The sequence below is a fragment of the Panicum virgatum genome, chromosome 7N (assembly GCF_016808335.1).
Source record: "Panicum virgatum strain AP13 chromosome 7N, P.virgatum_v5, whole genome shotgun sequence".
In the NCBI taxonomy this organism is placed as follows: domain Eukaryota; kingdom Viridiplantae; phylum Streptophyta; class Magnoliopsida; order Poales; family Poaceae; genus Panicum; species Panicum virgatum.
The window spans coordinates 37,507,041-37,532,135 of NC_053151.1; the positions used below are offsets into that span (position 1 = coordinate 37,507,041).

A 25,095-nucleotide genomic window follows, 5' to 3' on the forward strand; every position below is an offset into this window, starting at 1 on the left:
TTGTATTATTTTGTGAACCGAGGGAGCAGTACACTCCAGTATATGAAAATAATGGTACTATTAATCTTCGATCCGGACCAAGAAACTGTTGGCCAGTCTGATTTTGTGCCGAATCGTACGTGATCGTCTCGGATGGGTCCTGCAAGGCTGCAAATTCAGAGGAAGCATAATGGCAAACCATCTGTTCAAACACAAAGGGTGTGTTTAGTTTAGTTTGCATTTTGCATTTTTGCGTTTTTAGAAGAGAATTTTTAATATTTGAAGTATTAAATGTAGACTAATCACAAAACTAATTACAGATCTCGTCTGTAAACTACGAGACGAATCTAATGAGCCTAATTAATTTATCATTAGAGCTTGTTTACTGTAGTAATTTAGTGTCTAATCATATCTTAATTATGCTCATTAGATTCGTCTCGCGATTTACAATCCATTTGTGCCGGTATTGAACATTTCAATATTTCATTTCAGGCCGTCCAATCTTAGAGGCTGTCGGCCGTTGATGCCGGTAATCAGTGAGGAATCTGTACCGGTTAGTACCAGCGCCCCTGTTTGTTCCCCCGTCAGAGCAAGTGCTGTCATCCTGTCAGTACTAGTATATTTGCTACCAGTAAAAGGAAACGCTTTGGGATTTGGCGCTGGTTCTAGAAAGATGCTTTTGCTTAATGGCGTGACTGGAAAGTAGGGAGCGAAGGACCGGACCGGACAGGGATGCTTGGCACAAAAGTCGGCTGCGGCTTCCCTGTTCCTGTGTGTTTCCACGGGGCTCCTATGCGTCGTCCAGAAGATCAATAACCTTCGTATCGCAAAGCCCATCGCGGCCCATGTATTTTGGAGTGCACAGCCCACTTAATAGCAGTGCGTATTCTGTGCATAGCACCGCGGAGCCACAGAGACAGAGCACAGAGGAGACGGTCCGCACTGCACTTGTCCGTGGGCAACTAGGGGTTGTATTCTTTTATATTTCACTTTGTTTTTTACACGAATCTTTATAATGTGGTATTCAACATTTTCATCAAACTGGTTCAACAATTTAAAAAACCACATTCAAAACTTGGGGAAAAAGTCAACATTTTCTAAAAATATGTTGAAATAGGATGTTACAAATGTTGAAATGATATATTAAAAATGTTCAACTAGTATACTAAAATGTTGAAATGTTAAGATAACAAATTTGAAAATAACATATTGGATCTCATTTTTCTTGCATTAATTCTAATCAACATAAATGTGCAAGCGGATTTTAAATCGGATATATAGTTTAAGAGAAATTTTCATTTTAAGTTTTGAATTCCTTTAGCTTTCAGCCCGCCTCACCCACTTGTGATGTGACACGTGTTCAAACCCATGTCTTAACGCTGCTGTCCGCTGCTCCCCATGTGGGGGTTCTGCCGTTCCGGTGCTTAGCAGTGTAGGCTCACAGCAAATCCTAACCATCCAATTAGAATTGCACGCATCTCAAATATTGGAAGGTGTATAAAAAATATCTTGTGGAAGATATATAGGTTTTCCAGTGTTTCCATCCCTGTCTCCGCCACAATTGGCCATTTGGCCCGATACCCATGGGGCCCGAGGCCCGGCCCATAATAGCTCGACACGAGCACGGCCCGGGCCCGATAACGAGCACGGCCCGGGCCCGATTATTATTGGGCTCCGGGCGGCACGGACCCGATAGTCGGGCCGTGCCTGGGCCTCAATGTCGGCCCATGGACACGTCCAGGCATGGCCCGAAAATAAGCGCCCCGATGGATAGCACGGTAGGCATGTTTAAATATCCGTTCATCCTATTATCAAACCCTATTTAAGTATTTTCGGGCCGCCGGGCTGTCGGGCCAAACGGGCCGGCCCGGCACGATTAAATCATTTTCGAGCTGTGCCTAGACCGACAGTGAGGCCCATTGGCAGGCACGGCACGGCCTGTAAATAATTTCGTGCCTACACGGGCCGTGCCTAATTGGGCCCGTGCCAGGCCAGGCCGCCCGTTTGGCCACTATAGTCTCCGCACATGTGGAGGTCACTGATTGGCTCATCTTTAAAAGCTGTGCCCTCTAACGTTTTCATTCACGGCCCAATAATAAGATTAACAGTGGGGAACACAAAAGCGGAGACACATCCAGGAGATACAGAAGCCGCAGCCACAAAAGTCATGAGGCAAATCACGTTATCAGGAAAGCTGCGATGGCAATGCAAGTTTTGTCCGAGCTCTGACGAACTTCAGGCCGGTTTTGTTCAGCAGTTCGGCACGGTGCACGATTGCACCTTCCGTCTGGAGCTAAACCTCATCCGGTCGCGTCCTCGCTGGAGCTTGGTCACCCGGCGCGACGGACGATCACTCGCTTAGATGTCTGAATCTGATGTGATGACATGAAGAGCGGCACCCTTCAGAGCTTCAGACGAGGACCTGAGCTTGCAGTCGCAGCTCTGGTGTTGATGATGGTGGACTGCCTGCGCTGCGCTGCGCTGCTGTACTGATGGATTGCTGGCCACATCCTGCGGAATTAATGTCTAATCATAGACTATCTAGATTTAAAAGATTTATCGAATTATAGCACTTTCGTTATTATTTGATAATTAATGTTTAATCATGGACTAATTAGGTTTAGAAGATTCGTCTCGTCGTTTACGGTTAAACTATAGTTAAACTATGTAATTAGTTATTCTTTAATTATATTTAATTGCTTTATATTATATGTGTCCGAAAATTCGATATGACGAGAATTTTTGGAACTAAGCATGGCGTTCGTCTCTATCAGTTGCTGCTAGCCAGTTGTAGCGACTGAGCAGCTGCCGCTGTACGTGTCGACGACTGAAAGCATCTCTGCACGGAGGGCTACTGGCTACCGATTCCGACTGGTTCCGCGTCGCTGCCTGAGACAAAGAACATCCCAATTCTCGCGGCGACAGCGCTATTAGTGTGATCACTGCTGGCTCGAGTACCACCATTGACCTCGCACACGGGCTCCGTGGCGAAGCGACCCGCGCGCACTGTTCGCCCGTAACCACGCTGTCCGCGCACGCCACACGCGAGCTTGCCGCGGGGAGCTGCTCGGGTCGATCGGTCTCCGTCGACGAGAGATGCTACAACGCCGCTGCCGCCACATCAGCGACGCCGATTGTTGGATAGGGCTTGCCGATCTGCTTGGCATGGAGCGCATCATGACAATGACAAATTGACAAATTGACAAATTGACAATTGGGTGGTACTCCTACGTACGAACGGCGGCTGTTGCCGTCGCATCGGCGTCGGGAAATGTTGCCGTTTCAGGACCGGACACCCCCGTTTCGGCAGATCCAAGAAGGCTCTAGAAAAAATATCGGGCCCTGAGGGCGGCGAGCGAGGAAGCCTCCGTGCGGAACAATCCTAACCTGAGCCTGACGCCAACCGCGCCAGCCCACTGACTGACCCCGACCCGACCCTCGCTCACCTACTACTACTACCGTCAAAACCACCAGCCGCCGAGCGCGCCGGCCGGGGGCGGATCGGCCCGCCCATAGGAATGAACCGGGCTAGCCGTGGAACGGGACGGCGCGTTCGCCCGTGGCCCGCGCGCTTGACAGCGGACACGCGCGCCCCCGGCCGCCCCGCCTGTCGCCGCGGCCGCCGGCCACGTCTGTCCGGCCACGCGACCAGGAACCACTTGTAGTTGTACGTACTAGCCTCAGCGCAGAAGCAGAGTACTCCTACCTGCTGCCGGCGATGCTCTCCACGTGCGGAAATGTGCGCTGCGTCTGCGCGGAGATTTCCAGCGCGCGCCGGACAGGTCACACGTACTCCATGGCTGAAGAAGCCTCGCCTGCGGCCAGCTTACGGGCAGCGGGGAAATCCTCCACCGCACGCCAGATCGGTGGGTCGATTATAAATAATCGTGCATCGCACCTGCAGCTCGCAGGTGGCGGCAAGGCCAGCGGCCGCCGGGCCGCGCGGTGCATGGCCAAACAGGCAGCTGCCCGGACCCGACAAATTTCGGCCTGGCGAAGCGCGGCCCCCGCGGACGCCAAAGCGTGCCACCAGTGCACCCACGAACTGCATCTGCATGCATGCATGCCAAGGTCGAGCAGAGAGGCTCCCACACCCAGCAGCATGCCAGCAGCCACATGCCACCCACGACCCACCCCTCGTGGTCGTGGCCTCATCTCATCCAGACCGCACCGGGCTCGGGCCAGGGTTCACCTTCCCGACGGTAAAGCAATTTTCGCCAACTAGCGGTATTGGTAAACCGGCGGTAAATCGCCGGAAACCGCTAGAAACCGCTCGAAATGACAATTCAAATTTAAAAAACCGGTAACCGTTGTTTACCGACCGGTAATCGATGTTTACCGACCGGTAACCGTCGTTTTTAACCGGTAAACACCGTATGACTTTGGAAAATTAAAAATTTTGGCAGCATTTCACCGTAATTTTGTAAATATCATTACTGATGGTATATATCAAACAATTATATAACATTTACACATACATAGAATAGAAGTTCATATCCATAAAAATAGAAATTCACATCCATAGTCCATATAGATCATCACAACAATAGTCCATGCAAATCATCACAACCATAGTCCTCACAAACCATCATCGTCAATATATATAATACATAGTAGTGGTTTCCGGTCCAAATGAACAAATGAACAAATGAAAATATATGTACATATTTGAAATATGAACACACATATATACATATAGCTAAAATGAACAAATTAACATCCAACTACTATGAACAAATAGATCCATATAGCTAATATGAACACATGTTTTTGAATATAGCTACACAACAAACATCTAAAAATCAATGTAAAATCAAGAAATACTCACAATGCAGTGATTTCCGGTCCAAACGGGCCGATTTCCGCTCGGAAAACGCGGAATACCGCTCGGGATTAGAGGATACCGCTCGGGATTACCGGTCCGAAAGTTTTTTTATTTTTTTGAGTGCCCAAACAGTCAAATATTTGAACATGTTCTATATTAGAATGATGTATGTCATCTCTACTTTCTTACCATATTTTTTCCTTTTTTATTTCAAATATTTTTAAAAAAATTAAATTCGGGCGAAATTTTTCGAAATTTACCGCCGGTATGGGTTGCCGCCTAGTAGCGGTATCGGTAAAAATCGGCGGTAACCGACGGTTACTGTAAGGAAAACACTGGCTCGGGCAGAGTGCGGTCTGAAGCCGCCGCAGCGTCCGAGGACGTCCCGTCCGCCCTGCCGCGAACCTCGTCAGGTTTGAAAAAACGCGGCGCGGCAGCCATGACCGCAGAAGCTGCAAAGCGGGAGCATGGGAGCAGTGAGCGTCACGACTAGTAGGCGTTGGGTAGGATCGGACGGGAAGTCGTCTCGTCTCGTCCCTGACCTTGACCCTCATGGCTTCCGCTGTGCGGCGGCGGCAGCAGGCCCAGCAGCGGGACGGGTGGGCCCGCCGGAGCGGGGCCTACGCGATCTTATCCAGCTGCAGCGCCGGGGAAAACGACGCCGCGCCACGCCACCGTGGGGTTAGCCCCTCCCATCCTTTTCGCTGTGCTGCTCCTCCAACCAGCTAATAATATTTTTTTATTACACCACTCTAACAGTAGTCTCCAACCACCAACCAATCATCAACAGTCTCCAACCACCAACCAATCATCAACAGTATTTTTCTCTCGCAGCATCCTACGGTCTAAACCACCAACACAGCGAACACGGTGCGGCGATCGTCAATTATTGATGCTCTCTCTGGCGCGGAGACCCGCAGCGTGGGTGGGCGTTTTTCTTCTTCTTAATCCGGCCTCGAACCTGACGTCTGCCAGGAGCTTTTGTGCCGAAGCTATTTTAAGGGTCGTGAAGTACTGGATGTCTGTGAAACCTTTCGGCGTCCGCGTACTGTTCGGTGGGGGGGTCCGCCTTCGCCGTTCCGTTGAGACTGCAGGCGTGAACGGAGCTCTCGGTCACATCGATCGTTTGGTGCTGCTATGTGCGTCATCTGGGTGCTGATCTGGGGTGTAGTGGTTGTACGTGTAGGTGCAGCACTCATCCAAAAGAGATGGAAAGTGGTTTTTAGGCTTTTTTTTTCTTTTTCAGCAGCTGCGGTTTGGGGATCGCCATTTATGCTCTTGCTGATCGTTTTTAGGCTTTTTTTTTCAGCAGCTGCGGTTTGGGGATCGCCATTTATGCTCTTGCTGATCGTTTGCAGTTTGGCGCGGTGCAGAATACATTCGCAATGTTCGGTTAGTTTGTCAGTACTTTTTCCTTACATAGTCAGCCAGTATTACTTTTTCCTTACATCATCAATCTACATCGATCAATTATCAATCAGTATTTCTTCTCTTACACTAATTAGCATCGGGCACAAATCACAACCAGCCGAGTATGTACAGTGGAACATGGCAGAATTAAACAAATTCCATTCTCGAAAGAAATAGCATGCAAAGGGATCAATAACAACTAATAGATCGTACAAATTTTCGACCTTTCTCCAGGTGCCCTTAAAATTGTCACACCATGAATCAACCACCCCACCCTCCGGCTTGCATCTCCACGAACAAAACAAGAAAGGCTTGCTACCTCGATCTGTTCCCCCTTTAGCAAGATAAAAGGCGAAAAGAAGAAAAAGTCAAAAAGAAGAGAGGAGAAGAAAAAAAAAAGAAATCAAGAGTCAAGCAACTAGTAGTGCTCATTTTCTAACCTACTGCTACCTAGAGCAACCGGCAACCGGGCGCCGAGCGAGCCAACCTCTGCCGCCGGCGCGTAGATGGGCTCAGTCCTCGAAGCCGGTCTTCTTCCAGACGGCGTCCCGGACCCGGCTGAGGTCGCGCCCCTTGAGCGTCCTGCCGATCCCCTCGTGCACCGACAGCGACGCGGCCCGGCTGCGCCACGCCAGCTCGTGCGGCGGCACCATCTCCGCGCCGCCGCCCACCCGGCCGTGGCCGCCGTCGTCGTCCCCGTCGAGCTCCCACTCGCCCGGGTGGTGGTCCCGGTACTCGGCCCCGAGGATCTTCTGCCAGTCCGGTATGTTCATCGGCAGCGACCCCGGCGCGGCGCCGTCCGCCGGCTTCTTCCGCGCGGCGCGGGAGGCCGGGATCGGCCGCGCCCGGGCGGCGGCCAGCTCGGCGCCGGGGCCGGTGTCCACGCCGGCGCCGCCGCCCCCCGCCGGGCCGAACGAGCCCCAGACGTCCGACTCGTCGAACTCCTCCGCGGCGCCGGCGCCGGGTCCCCTCGCCGCGGCGCCCCTGGACGGCGCGAACATCCGGTACGCGTGCTTCGCGGCCGCCGACCTCGCGCTCCCGGCCATGCCGATCGACCGGGTGTTCGGGCTGGGCTTGCTAGCAGCCTTCACCGTGACGCTTCGCTTCGCGGAGGGTCGCAACCACCGATCTTTTCGCCGCCGAGGGAGCGATGACGCGAAGACTATCGGAGGGCAATGGTTTGGGAGCTTGCGCGGGGCTGGGTTTTATAGGGGTCGGAGGTGTGACGATGGCGGATGGAGGCTGCTGGGAAAGCAGTGGGTGGGGGTGCGGGCTTGCGGGTAGGGGTGGTAAAGGGCCTAATATTTTGAACTAGAAAATCTAAGAATCGGGTCCTAAAAGGGCCGGGCTCTAAACATATGTATTTTTGAACTAAAAATTTTAAGAGCTTTATTGGGCTGTGAAGAGGCCATTAGGGCCATGGCCCATTACCACCCTACTTGCGGGTGCGGGAAGTGAGAGACGAGAGGGACTGGAAGCGGATAAGGCTGCTTCCGGAATGACGGCGCTGCCCTCCGGCGGTTTGGCTGGCGGCCTGGTGCGGCCACGGCCACGGGTTACAGCTGCGTACGGCGGACGGTGGGCGCCGGGCCCGGCCTTGTCTTTATTTGGGGCTCTTGAGGTTTGCCCACGCCAACGTTGCACAACACTTCCGTCAACAGCGATCTGAATGCGCGCGCTAACCTTGTGATTGTGATCGCAGCAGCGCAAGCCATCAGCCATGCAATGATGCAAAGCGAAACCCCACCGGACTAGAGACTTTGGTGATTGGTGTGTGCTGACCACCCGCCGGACACACATTTTGTTGTCGCTAGTAATCTCTCTCTGAGAAAAAAAAAGGTGAGGTGTCGCGCCTCTGTGTCTGAATGTGCTAAACGTCATCTAAAAGGAAATGATAAACCACCTTTTTCCATTCCTTTGTGTGCTTTGGTTATCATTTGTAGCCGTAAAATTGTACAGCTGTTCGGTTCGTTTAAGTGCTACGGGGACAACCATGCACGTGTCCATCCATTCCCATTGCACATAGGATATACTCCGTATGAAAGTGTTTTAGTTTTTCTTCTTTTTAGCTCTACGTAAAACTGTTTTAGAGTCTCGGGGCCTTGTCCTTCATGCACGATCCACCGTGAATGCACTCATATTGACGCTTGAACAACCGATAGCTTGGTCTAGTATTTGTTCAAATCTGAGCAATAAGTTTTCATTATATCTATCTCAGCTAGTGTTCCTATGAACTCTTTATGTACTTCGAAGAAAACACTCTACGAATCTAACAAACCAGATACTTTTAAACAGCCATCAATTGGTAAATTATGCTATATGGTACTCCGTTGTAAAAATACAAAATCATCAAAATTTATTCAAGACGAAGCAGCACTTGGGGCCATGAAAGAGAGAACTGAGAAGATAAAAGCCGTGATAACTGATACTTGGGGCCATAATAATTGGCGCAGGGGCAGTTCGGGCATCCGAGCGGCGTATCATCACAGGGACAAAAACAATATTCCAGGGCCTCGAGGCTGTCGCTGCACGCACGATGGCGGCAGGGCCCTCGCTGGCGTCCTGTACCCATGGGTCGGGTCATCGTCGACGGCGACACGCGGCCTCGCGCGCCACGTAAACGCCGCCCACCGGTGGCCCCCGCGCGGCCACGTGAAGGGGCGGCCTACTGGCAAGGGTCCCGCGGCCCCACGGCGACCGTGTGGCGCGGGGACGGAGACGGACGGAGACGGACGGAGCCTAGGGAGAGGGCCCGCAAGTTGGCGGTCGATCCATGACCCCGTTTGTCCATCGACCCTGAATCGCGGGACCCACGCCCGGATCCGTAGTCGCAGTACCAGGCCGCGTCTTTGCGACCACAATTTTTTACGCGACTGATAGACGTGATTGATAAAAGAATAGAAATCCATTGTTCCTGATATGGATCTGGATATGGCATAGCCCTTCCAACGCGATCCAATTTCTATGACTTAATGAAGCGAAGTCACAAAGAGAAACAATGCTTTGAGTCTGGATGAACAGTGCTTCCCTACCTTATTACCTGAATCCCCTACCGTCACAAAGAGGAACAATGCTCTGAACAGTGCTCTAGTCACAAAGAGCATGGGTACTGTAGCGATGGCCCTATCCATCCATCTCAGAGCGGACGACTCACAGAGACTCAAAAATCGCGGGGACAGTATTACCTGAATTGCCTTGAGCGGGAATCCCGATTGCTTGCAACGTACTTCTCCGAAGCTCACTACAGATAAGTTGGCAGCATTTTTTTTCCTACTACAGTGTAAAGAAGAGGAGAGGAGCCCCATGCTGTTGTTGAGGTGGGAGGGCGATGCAATCCACAGGACGCGGGACAGCGATCGGCAAGCAACCGGAGCTACGGGCCTACGGCCACGACCAAGAACGCTGTACGTGCTCCCCTTTTTTCGCGAGCGTGACATAAACGCTGCCGCGCCGATAAAAGGAATCATGTACTCTACTGGGATAATCATACTCAAGCAAGCCGATCCACAGCTCAACGTTTCAATGTAACAGATGCCGTGTCACGCGTACAGCGGAGTGATTGTCCGGCGCACGGCCAGCCAGCCAGACAGCTACGACGACAGCGCAGGGTCGCTAATGCACGGTGGCCCCTGTGACCACCCCACAGTGGACGGTGTTCCCGATCACAGGCGTGGCTGGCTGTCGTCGTCCCATCTGCTCGTCCTCTTCCGGCGATCACCGTACTATCGCCTGCGCTGCGCAAGGCTGCGACTCGCGCTAGCCGCTAGCTGCTGCTGCTGCCTTCACGGTGCATGCACCGCGGCCACGGTGGCGCGCGCGCCCGACGACCAGAGCGGCCAAGCCGGGCCACGAGGGCGCCGCCACGCGGGCGCGCAGTCAAGGTAGGTAGCAGGGCGCGCCTGTACTCCAACGAGCACTGACTGGCTTTTACCCATGCTGCATGCTGACGAGACTGCTTGCATGGCCAAGCCGTTCTGCTGCACGAGGCCGGAGTCCTCGTCTGTCTCTGTCACCTCTCTATCTTCGTGTCTTTGCCTGGCCATGGCCCTGTTTGGATAGAGGGGTAAATGGAGTAAAAGAGGTAAAAGGAGGTACTTTTTACTTTTAACATCCAAACATGAGGGTAAAAAGAGTTGAGGCAAATATTTTACCCCCAAATTTCCTTTACCCCTCTTTGGGTGTCAAATAGAGGTAAAACTATCATCTAAACACCTTTACCCAACCATATTTACTCCTAATCCAAACATCTTTATAGGGTAAAACTATTAGAGGTAAATGGTAGGCATAAACCATTTACTTTGAGGTAAATTTACCCTGAATCATCCAAACAGGGCCCATGTATAGCATGGCGAGATCAAATTCGTGTAAAAGAGAACATGTCGACATGCATTGCATCGGCCCGGCCAGTTACGACAGGCGCTCAGGTTACGATATTCGACCGCCACCCCATCCTTGGCTCCTTGCCATCCCACCGCCGTCTGGATCGGCGCCGTCGACCGGTTCCGCAGCGGTGATCGACCGACGGGCCGGTAACGGGGAGGTGTGAGGGCAATCCCAACCCAAAAACTATATGGTAGTTTTCATAGATACCACCTCATCAAGAAACCACTCTTCGAAACTATGAGTTCCAATGCATAGTTTTTATGCTAGTTTTTATGAGAAGAGAAATTTAATGTTTGCATTTATTCATTACAAACACATGTTAGTCGATTGTGGCAAATATCCATGTAGCCTTTTTGTTGCCACACTACATCCTCCACATTCCACAGTACACTCAAATATGTTCAAACACAGTATGTATATTTAAATAATAATTCAAATGAAGATTGATTTACTTCTATAGGCTCCGCTGCAGCACCTCCGTGACTGGGAAGGGGTCAGGTCGTGCGAGCAGGGGAGGGACTCCCCGGCGGCGGGAGGACGCGCCACTACTACAGAATAGTCCTTTGTTCCAAGTCATTTATCCCGGTTACCTTTGGGCCCGGAACAAAAGGTGGCTTTTGTCCCGGGTCCAAAGGCTAGCCGAGCCAGCGGGGGGGGACAGAGGCCTTTTGTCCCGGGTGGAGCCACCAACCCGGACAAAAGGCCCCCCTTTTGTCCGGGTTGGTGGCTCCACCCGGGACAAAAGGTCCAACCCCTTTTATCCCGGTTGGTAACACCAACCCGGACAAAAGGGTGACCCTTTTATCCCGGTTGGTGGTACCAACCGGGACAAAAGGACCCTTTTGTCCCGGTTGGTGGTACCAACCGGGACAAAAGGACCCTCCACGTGATAGTTCAAAAGAGAGTTATTCTTTACTGAGTCACATGTACTACTTAGTTCAGTTGGCAAGGAAGCCATGTGTTAGGCAATAGGTCCTGGGTTCCAATCTCGCAAGGAGTAAATATTTTTTAGCGCGAGGGACATTTTGTCCCGATTCTACCACCCGGGACAAAAGCCTCCAGCGCTTTTGTCCCGGCGGCCGAATCCCGGTTCCAAAACCGGGACAAATGGCCATATAGAACCGGAACAAAAGGTTGTTTTTTTAGTAGTGCGCGCAGCAAGGCGTGCTCGCGGCGAGAGCAAGGCGTGCTCGCGGCGGGGCCCCAGCCCCCAAGCGCGCGCGGGAGGGGGCTGCGGGCACGCTCGGCCGCGGGGCGAAGTGGAGGAGGCGGCGGCACAACAGGTCCGGAAGGAAGAGAGAGAAACGAGGAAGAAACGATTGGGTACCGGCCCAACAGGGTTTGAATCGTTTCTACACGCCTTGGAGTACGAGTCGATATTGTTTCTCACATGAGAAATGATTTTTTTCTCTCTTTATTAATTTAATTGTCACATCAGATTTTTGATGATATGGCACATCATTAAATATTATAAAAACTATCTGATGCGGAGGATTGGGACTGGCCTCAGGTGTTGGCCTACCGGTACTCGCGTTGCTTGCGGCGCCGGGCCTCCTTGGCCATCAATCGCCGCTCTGCTTCCGGATAAAAGCTGCCTGGATCGTCAGAGGATTGTGTATAGGCAGAGCTCAGCGCGCGCAAGGTCAATACCGTATGCGTGTCGGACTGCTCGACGGGACAGACGACAGTCACCCCAGCGGCCAGTGCACACGGTACGCGTCTATTTCAATTCGAGGAAGCGCGTTACTTGCGGACCAGTTTTAATCAGATAAACCTTATCTATCGTGGCCACTTCAGTGAAAGGCACATACGTGTAGGGCCCTGTTTAGATTCGACCAGTAAATCCCGTAAACACAAAAAAAACATCACATCGAATATTTCGATATATGTATGGAGTACTAAATGAAGTCTATTTACAAAACTTTTTGCATGGATGGGCTGTAAATCGCGAGACGAATCTAATGAGCATACTTAATCCATGATTTGCAACAGTGATGCTACACTAATCATCCGCTAATTATTGATTAATTATGGATTAATTAGCATCATTAGATTCATCTCGCGATTTGCAACCCATCTATGTAAAAAGTTTTATAAATAGACTTCATTTAGTATTTCAAATTAGTAAGATTCCTTTGTAAATTTTTTTTGCAACGGAACTAAACACGGCCTAGGTGTAGTGTGTACATGTGCCTTTTTTTTTGGAGGTCAAACCTGCAGCCAATCTGAAGGATTGCTGATCTGTACATCTACATACGCATACCACTTTGGCTCTTGTTTAGTTGCATAATTCAAAATTCCAATTTTTTTCCGGCATCTGCATAGGGACTTAAATCTAGACGAAATAAAAAACACATTGCACAGTTTGCCTGTAAATCGCGAGACGAATCTAATGAACCTAATTAGACCGTAATTAGACGCTAAATTGCTACATTAATACTACAGTAAACAATCTCTAATGACAGATTAATTAGGCTCATTAGATCCGTCTCGCGATTTACAGACGAGCTTTGTAATTAATTTTATGATTAGTCTATGTTTAGTACATCCTGCAACTAAACAATACCTTGGTGCAGTAGTAGTCGTACATGAAACATTTACGTACGCTCACTTCTTGACGGTTTGCTGCTGCGTCTTCAGTAAACTAGCAACAAATCGATTGCTTTCAGAGGCATCTGCTAATTACGGCCGTCTGGCAGTCACCTTTAGCTTTCAGATAAGCTAGTGACGCCTGACGCGGCGATGGGCCGATGGTTAACTAAAACGGTGAAAAAAAAAAAGAATAGTAGGTCAAGTTCACTGTCAACGGTCAACGACGGCACAGATGTAGCTTCCAGATTGGAGAGGGAGAAGACAGAGCGAGTGGGTTACCACGCACTAAGAGCGAGATCAAACACTTGCTTCTTCTCTAGAGCTTCAGGGCAGTGGTGCGTGAACGAGAAGCCTCCATATGTAGTCACATCCTGCACATTCTAGGTAGGTAGGGCGGCCAGGCCTGGACAGGGTGGACGAGTTGAGTGGCGCCTCGCCGGAAGCGTTGCCACCCCAAGCCGCAGGGATCGAGGATGTAGAAGGAGATCAGCTGCTTCGGTGGCTCGCTGATTCTTGGGGCTGATGATGGCTCGGCGAGTGAGAAAAATGTGGGCCATCATTTCCTGAGGCCCAGCGAGGCACGATTCTCCCTCGCTGGGCTGTGTGTGTGGGTGGGCCGGTGGGGGGCGACTGAACGGATCAAGTTTTGGCCCAAACATCTTGATGCCCCCCATCTCTCGCGTTGCTGCTGCCTCAAAACGGCGGCAACGACGCCGCAAGCCCGCAACGGCGCTACTAGTACTCCGTACTCCTTGGTCTCGCAAACAGGAGGATTCTTCGGATTCCAAATTTCCCAACCCCCGATCCGCCGTTCCTTGTAATCCACATCCCCAATTCTTCGGATTCAAATCCAGACGCGAATCGGTAAACAGGAGGATTCAAATCAGCAGCAGGGGCGAAAACAATTGTATAGAGGATAAGAGTTGCAGCAGATCGAAGCAAGCGACCGCCGACCATGAGCGCGGCGGCGGAGAAGAGCCCCGACGGCGAGGAGGAGGCGAACCCTCGCGCGGAGGCGTTCCTGGAGATCATCAGCAGCGTCCCGCCGGGGGAGGTGGAGGCGGCGCTGTCGGCCTGCGGCATCGGCCCCACGGCGGAGGTCGCGGAGCAGGTGCTCAAGTCCCGCGCCTGCTACTCCCGCCCCAAGTCCGCCGTCCGCTTCTTCCGCTGGGCGGCGAGGTCCGTCGAGCACACCGCCTACGCGTGGAACCTCCTCGTCGACATCCTCGGCAAGGCCGCCATGTTCGAGCCCATGTGGGACGCCATCCGCTCCATGAACCAGGAGGGCGGCGGCGGGGGGCTCGTCTCCGTCGCCACCTTCGCCTCCGTCTTCACCTCCTACTGCGCCCGCGGCAACTTCAAGGAGGCCGCCGCGGCCTTCGACGTCATGGGCCGCTACGGCCTCAAGCCCGATGCCGTCGCGCTCAACTCGCTGCTCTCGGCGATGTGCCGCGTCGAGGGCCGCGCGCAGGACGCCCTGAACGTGTTCGAGCGCATCAAGGCCACCGTCCCGCCCGACGCCGACACCTTCGCGATACTGCTCGAGGCGTGGGAGAAGGAGGGGAACGCGAAGGAAGCCAAGAAAGTCTTCGGCGAGATGGTCGTCCGCGTGGGCTGGGACGCTGCCAACGAGCCCGCTTACGACTCCTTACTCTCCACGCTCATACGTGGTGGCGAGTTCAGCGAGGCGCTCAACTTTCTGAAGTTGATGCGGAGAATGGGCTGCTTCCCGGGGAACAAATTTTTCAACAATGCCGTGGATATCACCACCAGCATGGGTGATTACGCCAATGCCATAGCCATCTGGGACATGATGGTCTCTGAAACTCGGCACGTTCCCACTTTCTCAATGTACAACGCCATGATCGGCCTCTGCTGCAATGTTGGTAACCTCGACTATGCCCTTGGGATGCTTGATGAAATGCCCCTTAATGGTGCCTTTGCAAATTCTGTCACATACAACACCATCCTGGAGGGATTCATCAAGCATCGCAAGTCTCGGGAGGCTGAAAGTTTCCTGAAGGAGATGAGCAAGAATGAGCAACTGCCTACTGCATCCAACTGTGCTGCTGCTATCAGCTTGTTCTTTAAGGAGTTTAACCCATCTGCAGCGATCAACGTGTGGCGTTGTGTAGTGGAGCATAACATTGCCCCTGCCGAGGACTCTGCTAGAGAGCTAATAGCAGGGCTGCTCGACTTTGACCGGTTAACTGAGGTGAAGAAGCATGCTGATGGGATGATTGACATGAGAGTTGAGTTGTCGCAGTCCACCATTGAGAATATGAAGCGCGCTTTTGTGAAGGCTGACATGCGTCAATTCTATGATCACATTGCAAGAAGGCTGAAGCGACGGTAGATGCACATGGATGGTTTAATCAGCTGGTATGTTGTCTTCTTCCATATGGGTGTAATTGACTGTGTCAGTGAATTCCGTTGTTTGTGTGTGGTTGCCGATCATCATTTGATCTTGCGTTTCCACTTCATAATTTGGCAACATTGCATTTTTTTTATTGAACAGCCAAGTGGTATTATTAAGTAACTAGTTCTTGTATGTGTCTGTTATGTTGCTCTTGACTGGTGTTACTCTCCATTTTTTTTGGTAAATATATGGTCCTTCGACACAATGTCAATGTAAGGCCTATAGGTTGGGCCGCAAGACGCTGATCTCTTCCTTTGATTGCCTTTCAACTCTTTCCTTGCCAAGACACTGAATATTTTGTTCCTCTTCCCATTGTTCAAGGAATATGGAATCATTGAGCTTGCACCAAACCTTTTGAGGAACTTGAATGGAGAAAGAGGTCACACACATTATTCACTGAATCTAGCTTGTTTCCCCACTTAAAATATGTCCTTGTTTTGTGCAACTTCCATCACTAGTAATGCCCTAGTCTAGTCAAAATTGCTTACGAGCCAAGTGTTTTTGATAGTCTGATTAGGGCAAAAGGAAAGCAATTCATGATGCCATTCAATTCTCTTTGAGCATTGCTGAGCCAAGTGTATATTCGATTTGATAAAACCAACATGGCTTGGCAGTCAAATATGAGATTCTTAACCCTAAAGCTTTTATGAATTTCTTTCTTTCCTTGTCATACCTTAAAGCCGAGAGACAGTGTTCTATTGCAATATTCTTCTTCTTTCCTTGTACCCTACTTAAATGCTTCTGGTAGTCATGTTGCAGATTTCATTGCAATATGAAAAATGAGGTTTCTTGAGTTGGGCAGGCTAAAGTTGAAACCTAACACGAGCCACAAACAAAACCGGAAAGAAAACAGAAAATAAATATATATAAGCCATCAATAATAGTTACCATTTGAATAGAAACTTGCTTGTTTCCTGTGTTCCTCTTAAGGTAGTATGGCATCGTGTGGCACCTTGGGTATGCCATATCACCTTGTGTGTGTTCAGTAGTTCAGTACAACCACCATGCATGTGGTTGTAGCAATTTTATGGATGTGCATGCATGGCTCTACTTGCTTGCATATGTTTGTCATGTGGTCTGCCTGTGCATGCATCCAGCTCTCGAGAGGGTGTGGTCCTTGAGCAGTCCTGTGGTGTGCCTATTAATTCTGATATGCTTTTCTTGATACCTTTCATACCTTTACATCTTAGTTTTAAAAGCTGGACCTCGCTGGGAGCTGAAGCACAAAAAAAATTCTGATATGCACCCCTATCACTAACTTGGCTCTTGTGTTTGACAAACATAACCATTCTTTGCGTTCACTAGATCTTGTCTGTTACTGGTTAAGCTGGTTTAGCTAGGATGCAAAATTAGTCTCTCTTCTAAATGTTTACTCCATTCCTACCTAAACCTCTTGACTTATCCCCCCTCTCCCGCCATACTTGAATCTCTTCTAGGTCATGCTTTTTTAATTTGTAGTGATCCATTGTAGGTACTTAATCTTTGTGAAGTAACACGCGCAATTGCTTGGTGTGGAACATTCAAAGCCACTCACCGTGATCGTAAAGGCCACCATGGCATCAATAGTGCATGAAATGTTGCATATTTGGATTTCTTTTACAAAAGGATATTTAGAGGATTATTAGGATATTCATAGGATCTTGACAAAGATAAGAGTTGAAGATGGATAATTTGACGCGCAACAAGCATCATGCCAGATTCTTTGCAAGGCATAGTAGGTCGCAGATGTCTCTACCACATAGTCATTAGGGCAAGGTTGAGGCTTTGATCCATGATCGTGATTTGAGAACTTTTTTTTTTAAAAAAACTTGATCAAGGGGATATACGTCACCTTGACTTCATCTTGAGATAGGAGCCCACAAAATACCGGAAAGTAGGCAGGCAGGAACCTCACACGCACTTGCTTCATTGGCGCCATAGATTCATCTACGGCCAGGGAGATTGGCGCACGACATGTACAACCAGGGCTTGACCCTGGTGGGGAGCGCGCACATGGGCGTGCCACCTCCGTGTCTGCACGTGATTCGAGAACAAGTCACAGGTTCCTCCGAGATGGGATCCATTGTAGTTGTGGCTACCATGGTTGATAAATGAAGCTTGCATGACTGTCACCCATTGCTATGAACGAAGTAGGTAAGGACACGAGTAAGAGATAAATGCAAGAGGAGTGATGGAAGGCAATGTGAGTAGGCAATAGGAGGGTGAGGCAAGGGACACAACTTGGAAGAGGCGGCAACGACACTAGGGTATAGAGAGGAGAGACATGCTCAACCAAGAGAGGAGAGGGCATGAAGATGGGATAACTAGGCTGATTAAAGTTGCTTGAGCCCAGTTCCCATCTTCCAATGGTTGCATTTTCTGTTTCCTTCTTTTGATTTGTGTTTTTCTCATGCATTATGCATTGAAGTTTGATTATATAATTGTTAACTATCTTATTCATGCTTCATCATTTTCCCCCACGGGCTAAATGGATCATTTCAGTCATGTTAGTCGTTAACTAATGCCCTAAAGAACACTACGTGCACGTTCGGCTGGGTGCTCCAATCGTTCAGGGTAGAGCTTCCCATTGGCATTGGGTCAAAAGGCCCCGATGAAATTTCCTAAATCCTATAGAAAACTACTATTTATTAGTATTGTTGACCTCATTGCATAAACGTGGCGACCCCAGTGACATTTGTGACTGGCTTCGACCCTACAATTGTTCACTTACCAATGCATGCTTAGTAGTTGCTTGCTTTGACATCCATATAACCATGCTTGCGATTTTTTCTTTTGGCCATATGTAGGCGAAACGACTGGATAGGACTGGCTTCCTAGGCATTTACAAACTTGTCTGCTTGTGGTTTTATTTGGCAACATGGACACAAATCAAAGATGCCTATCCCTCTTTTGCCTATGTTTTAAGCCACCTACAACCCTTGTCCTTTGCCTCGATCAAGCTAGTTTTACGTTGAGTATGCTCTGACACCATTATCACATACTATCGAGAAGGATCTTAATGCCTCTAAGCTCCCCATCCTCAACACAAACCCACATTTAAAGTTGCCTATAGGCATGTTTATGGCATGTTCGCCTATTAGGCGAATGAGTATGGGGCTTAGCTTCGCCCCTATGAGGTTACATTTGTGTATCTATGTATTGTGATTATGCCTATATATGAGGGCCTTGTGCTATATTCTTATTTTAGAATTTTAATTGTTGTTGAGTCATATTCACCGTGTAAGGGACTCATTGGGTACCCACTCCACACGCCGATGGGGATGGGTATGTGGGGAGGGCTCCTCCGCTGACTGGGGCAAGGACCTTTAAGGTCTCGTCATCGAGGTATGGCCCCATTGCCATATATAGTTGGTTGTCATTAATGTCAACCATCAAACACAACACTTTTTTTATATCCAAATTACTATCTATATCTAGGATATATGACTCCATATTTATGTGTGATAAATCCTAATTCAGTTTATAACCAATTTTGTTGTCCATTATCTGGTTTGCCGAATATGGCATGTGCCTGACGGCAACCATTGTTATCAAACTTGGCCTCATTTTGTTTGGGTTGAAATTCATGTTAAGCCAAAATGCTTAAAAGAATCATTTACCTTACCCAAATTAGGCAATGCACTGGGTTTGGCGTCCTGACTGGCTGCCTGTCTGGCAACCTTATGCTTGTTGTATTGTAGCTTGTGAAGAAGTGGAGTGACATGTTTGAGCAACCTTGATCCAGTTTGGCACTTGTGAGATTGAAAAGTGTCTTCAAAACCAGTTCACTTTCTCTATTTACTTGGGGCCTTTTCTTCTCCAAGAGGTTGGTTGGAAGGGTCACATTACTCATAGAAATAGAGCAGTGACCTAATCTATTATTTCTATAGTTATTATTCTATTTTTGTTAATGAAATTGTGAATTTGCAAAATCATAATTGGTTGAAAAGCTTACTGAATGTTTTTGAACTTTGTTCGGGCTTCAGAAAAGAAAGCGAGAATGTCTTTTAGTCTTTTTTTAGTCTCTTTCTTTTTTCCAACAAAAAAAATATAAGGGCATTGGTTAAAGAGGTACCATTGGCTTTTCTTAACGAAGATCTACTATTATTCAATGGGTGCATGCATGCTTGTACTCACTTATGTCTCCTTTGATATTGAAAGCAATAGAGATTGTGAGGAATAGTAGATTGATTAATTGAGAGACAATACATTTACATATATAGGTGAGGAGGATGGTGAGGCGAAAGGAAACCTGCAGGATCTGGACTCCTCCCCGTATCCCTCTAACCAAATCATACATAGGGTCGGCTGGCTGGAAGCCAGGCCCTGGTCCGTACAAGCACATCGCTCTTTGTAACCCCCACCCCCACCTCCCATGCAGTTGAGGTGTCCGTGGAGCGAACATTGAGACTGGACCGAAATTCAATGAACACCGAAGATGCCAGTCCTTTGGTGAAGATGTCGGCGAACTAGGAGGTTGTCAGAACATGAAGAACACAGACATCACCAAGGGCAACACACTCTTGAACAAAGTGATGATCAATCTCCACATGCTTGGGACGCTGATGCTAAACAGGGTTCGAAGGCATGTAAACTGTGCTAATGTTGTCGCAATATACTAGGGTTGTCTTGCGCAAAGGAGTGTGCAGCTCAGACAACAATTGACGAATCCAAGAGGCTTCAGCAACCGCATTGGCGACGACGCGATACTCAGCTTCAGCACTGGAGCGAGATACTATATTCTGACGCTTGGAGGAGACTAGGAGACAAGATTGTAACCGAGAAACACAGCATATCCAGACATGGACTTGCGAGTATCCGGACAACTAGCTCAATGCATCAGAGTAAACCACCATCTCAAACTGGGAAGAGGGGCGCACAGGAAGACCCAAATGCAGTGTGCCACGAACATAACGCAAGATGCGCTTAAGAGTGGCAAGATGAGTCTCTCGAGGATCATTCATGTGAAGACAGATCTATTGAACAACATATGGAATATCTGGTTTAGTGAATGTAAGGTACTGAAGAGCTCCTAGGGCTGTGAAAATCCATAGGATCCGAAACTGGTGCGCCATCGGCAGAAAGCTTTGGATTCACATCAACTTGAGTAGTACACGGCTTGCAGTCACTCATTCCAGCTCGCTCAAGTATCTCAATCATATATTGGTGCTGGGATAGAAAAATGCTAGAAGCAGTGTGCTGAACATGCATACCGAGAAAATGATGCAACTTGCCAAGATCCTTCATGGAAAACTCCTGCTGCAAAGCACTGATGGTACGCCGAAGCAGGGACACGGAGGAGGCAGTGAGCACAATATCATCAACATAAAGTAGAAGATACACCATATCCTCACCCTTGCAGTATATGAACAGGGACGTGTTGGACTTAGCTTCAACAAAACCTAGCTGAAGAAGATGAGAGGCGAACCTACTGTACCTAGCACAAGGAGCCTGCTTAAGTCCATAAAGCCATCAGTTGAGACGACACACATAGTCAGGATGAGCAGAATCTTCAAAACCAGTAGGCTGAGCACAATAAACAATTTCAGACATAGTGCCATGGAGGAAGGTATTGTTGACATTAAGCTGATGAATAGGCCAACCACGTGAAAAGAGCCAACGAGAGAACTGTTCGGACTATAGCAGGCTTCACAACTGGACTAAAAGTTTATGAAAAATCAATACTAGGACGCTGAGTGAAGCCTCGAAGCAACCGTCACGCTTTATATCGCTCGAGAGAACCATCAGCTTTGTACTTACGCTTGAACACCCACTTGCCCGTCAAAACATTGGAGCTAGAGATCTCAAGTTCGAATCTTGGTGGGCACACGATTAAATAAATTAATTGCAGCCGACTCCTAGTTTCCACGTTTGAGGCCTAACAGAGCCTGCACGTGAGGGGGAGTGTTGAAGTATAAGTGAATTGCCCTACTCTCCCCATCAGCTTAAACTTGAGTTGAATTGGTTGGTGCGTGCAACTCAATAGATATAAAACATCCATGGGTGCATAGGAGACTCTTTGATCATCTAGCCTCTTGGTCTATAACCCTCATGAATGCAGGGGCCGTCTCCAGAAATTCGGGGCCCAGGTGCGAAATGCAAAATGGGGCTCTCGAATAAGGTACGATAAAGGATATCAAATTTTAGTCTAGATAATCTAAGGGCCAGGCCTTCAAAAGGGTTGGACTCTTATCTTATATAATCTTTAGCTAAAAACATATAGGATAAAGTTGGGTCGTGAATAGAGCACTGATCGCTGGAGTGCTGGTGGGTAGCCGTCAGTGCTGGTCCTGATGATTGGCTAATGGCGATTTGTAAACTGCTATCGCTAGCCAGGAAGAACAGAAGGTTGAAGAGACACAAATGCTATAGCAGCAGATACTGCCGGATGAGGAATATAAAGCGAATAGCGATAGACTTAGTATAGACCTTGACTGTTAAAATTTGGAGGCCCTCCATTTTTTTTGGGCCCGTGAGCGGTCGCTCACCTCGCTCATGGCCTTCAACAGGCCTTATGCAATATCTAGCTGCAGCATGCAGCCAATGATTTGAAATACAATTGACTCTGGCATTTCAGGTATATTATATGCTGGATGGTCCGGCTTATGTTATATAGGCTATAGCTAAGTGGAGTTGTAAGTTTAAGTCCAAAAATTATATCACAATGAGTACCCTCTTCATTTTCTTTTTTTGAAATTTGATATTTTGTCCTCTCTACTGCTTCTGCCATGCAGTTTTAGGCCCCAGTAAGACTTGTAAAAATCTCCCTTAAAAATAATTCTTTTTCCAGGAATAAGCATGCTCCTTTACGATTACTTTTAAGAGGGTTAGGGTTACATGTGTTACAGCTCCACACTTCCACAGTTAGCCTGTCACAGCAGCGTTTAAAGGACATAAGGAGCATTAAAGTTCGCACTGTTGTCAATAAGCCATTATTCTGCCATTTTTTTTTATTGTCTTGCTCTTGTTATTAGTGATTTATTGTCCTCCAGAATCTGACAGTCAAATGTCTAAACTTATCACTAATAACAACTCTTGTTATTAGTGATAAGTTTAGACATTTGACTGTCAGATTCTGGAGGAAAGGAGAGTTATGTGTTACCAATTTTCAATGCCATTGTGCTATAACAGCAGCTATTTTCGATGCCATTCTGGTCTCTGGAAATTAGAATAATACTGTTACAGGTCATAAAAAACCTTGCATAGTGCCTAACTATTTGTTTTGAATTGCCTAAGCAAAGGTGCACCAACAGTTGTTTCTAATTATTGAATCTTAATGCCATCCTGTTACTTACGAAAAAAATGGGTGGTTTGTATTCTTGGATATGCTGCCAAAGGTCATATAAACCTTTGCTATCCTTGAATTCTCTTTTATTTCCCTCAATTTCCTTAGTAAATATTGCAATATTGGCTGTTTTATAAAAGCTAATAAAACATTTGGTACCAATCCAACCATCTGTTGCGCTATTTTTCCAAGTGAACGAGGAGAAATCTCCAAATCCTTACTTGAACCAGCTGTTTTTTTTTTGCATATTTCCTGGCAAATATTACATTCAGCGATTCCTTTATGTATAGCATTATGTTTCACATTAACATGTGCAGAAACTTGAGGGCTCACGGGGTAGAGGTTTAACACCTGAGACTGCTGCAATTTGCTGACTACCCACCTTCTGGACTAGCGTGGAAGTATACTCCAAGTCCAATCACACAAGCAGTGCATGGGATGTTATTGTAGTTTCTATTGATTGCCGCAGCCCATTCTTGCTAGATGTTGTCTGGTTACTGATTCTGGTGTAAGGGCTAGTGAGACTGCGAAATCATGTTTCCTTCAAATTTTCTGTTATTAAGATCAAAATTGGCCTATTGATGCAGGCTTTCTGATTCAAGTTCTGTAATGTCAGAATAATCTTGGCTATCATGCACCTGTTCTGAACTGCCGCTATGGCGGTATCCTTTTTGCCGTGTTCTTGTACTGAACTTTCATATTACTATTCTCGTGGAGGATGATTTTAGGTCTCATTTTTCCTGAAAAAAATGACATCAGTACCCCAAGTTTTGAACAACGGACTCTTCAGTTTTTTTAAGCAGATCACTCATTCATCCAAAAAATGTGGCGACTCATTGGACGCCTGTGTTAGAAATTCTGCATATTTTGTGTATCCGAGAGCTGCCCTATTGGCGCACAATTCTTTTACTCTCCAATCCTATACTAAATGCCGGATTGCTAAAATTGAGTTTTTGTCCCCTTGAGTGTATGATTTCTTCTGGGATAGTTAACTGTAGATGCTATATGGTGGGTAGCGTAAGATGCTGCAATGTCATCAGGATCTGGTTGTCCGAATGGACAAACGTTGTGTGATCAAAACGAGCTGGAGGAGAGAATCTGTCGAAGCAGCATTGACAACGGAGCGCAGTCGCGGAAATCCATCAAACAAATCGGCGTGAGTAGGACCCCGAGCCGTCCAGCTCGTTTCGACCATGGAGGCTTATAAATTATGCAGGCTTGCAGGGTGCCAGCGTCACCGCGTGATTGCTCCACCCTTGTTTCCTTTCGCTTATTGTAATCTGATGGCCGTAGTGCGCCCAGGTGTCGGCCTGTGGCACGAGCCTCGCGACTGGACGCGTGTCTCTCGTTGCAGGGAGATCCACATCAGGTGAACACTGAGCAGGGCGGCAAAAGGAAAAACGAGTGAAGCTCGAGGTTCTCAATCCCTGTGATTGGAATCTTGTGGTAGATGATGGCACGAGATGATTTGGCGCTCCCCTTTTCTGGCTCGTGCTGTGGCTGTCTTCTTCCACGAAAAGCGTCTCCAGCCGCTCTGTTCACGAGCAGCGCAACAACGGCAGCGACTGATGAGCTCTGCAGACGGTTCTAGCTCTGCCCTCTGCAGCAGTGGAGACTCCTCATTTCACCCCGTGATTAGCTCGAGCTGTGTTCAGTTTCAGGACAAAACTTGCTGCAGCCTGATGAAAAGCGAGGGGAAAGGGCCTCCAAAAACAGAGCTCGTTGCAACTTGCCCCAGACGGCCAGAATTGCAGTTTGGATGGATGGTTCAGGAAAAAGTGCCACGGCATGACCTCATGACAGGGCGCTGTACGCTGTGCGCTGCAGCAAATTTGCGCACCTTTTCCGTTTCAAAAGAAATGAGGGGTACAGCCACAACGCTGGCGCACGGTGCGACATTTCTGTTGCACCTAATCAGGCGCCTAATTAGGAGTAGCAGCAACCGAATAGTTCTCGCGATGTGCCTCTGCGTGGTGCTCGGCTGTCCGTGATATCATTTGGCAACCACGCTGGTGACTGTGTTGCCAGGCAAGCGATAACTCTAAACAAATCTCACATTTTTTTTTTGCATCGTTTGTGATTGTAATCCAGCAACTAGGTACATCCTCCATCCAGCAGTTGAAAACAGAGAGATGAAGAAACTCCAGAACTCTGAAAATTTGCACGGAAGTCGCTGGTCTCTCCTGCAAGCATAGCTAGTGCACGCATAGCCAACCGTTCGCT

The 25,095-nt window shown here is 48.5% G+C and overlaps 2 protein-coding genes across 3 annotated transcripts; one reads left to right on the top strand and one right to left on the bottom strand.

Moving 5' to 3' along the window:
• Positions 1–6,270: 6,270 nt before the first annotated feature.
• Positions 6,271–7,464, bottom strand: LOC120683341. The gene is made up of 2 exons (XM_039965416.1): positions 6,655–7,464; positions 6,271–6,548 (listed from the first exon to the last, which is right to left on the bottom strand). The coding sequence occupies exon 1, from the start codon at positions 7,258–7,260 to the stop codon at positions 6,727–6,729; it is 534 nt and encodes a 177-aa protein (XP_039821350.1). The 5' UTR covers positions 7,261–7,464; the 3' UTR covers positions 6,271–6,548; positions 6,655–6,726.
• A 6,435-nt stretch (positions 7,465–13,899) lies between these two features.
• LOC120680623 (pentatricopeptide repeat-containing protein At1g77360, mitochondrial-like) lies at positions 13,900–23,559 on the top strand. 2 transcript variants are annotated; one of them, XM_039962123.1, is made up of 2 exons: positions 13,900–15,571; positions 15,930–17,404. In XM_039962123.1, exon 1 carries the CDS (start codon positions 14,145–14,147, stop codon positions 15,543–15,545), a length of 1,401 nt encoding a protein of 466 aa, XP_039818057.1. In that variant the 5' UTR covers positions 13,900–14,144; the 3' UTR covers positions 15,546–15,571; positions 15,930–17,404. The 2 variants fall into 2 exon arrangements, with proteins under 2 accessions (XP_039818057.1, XP_039818056.1); XM_039962122.1 differs by lacking the exon at positions 15,930–17,404 and adding an exon at positions 23,190–23,559 and having other exon boundaries at positions 13,902–15,571.
• Positions 23,560–25,095: the final 1,536 nt, after the last annotated feature.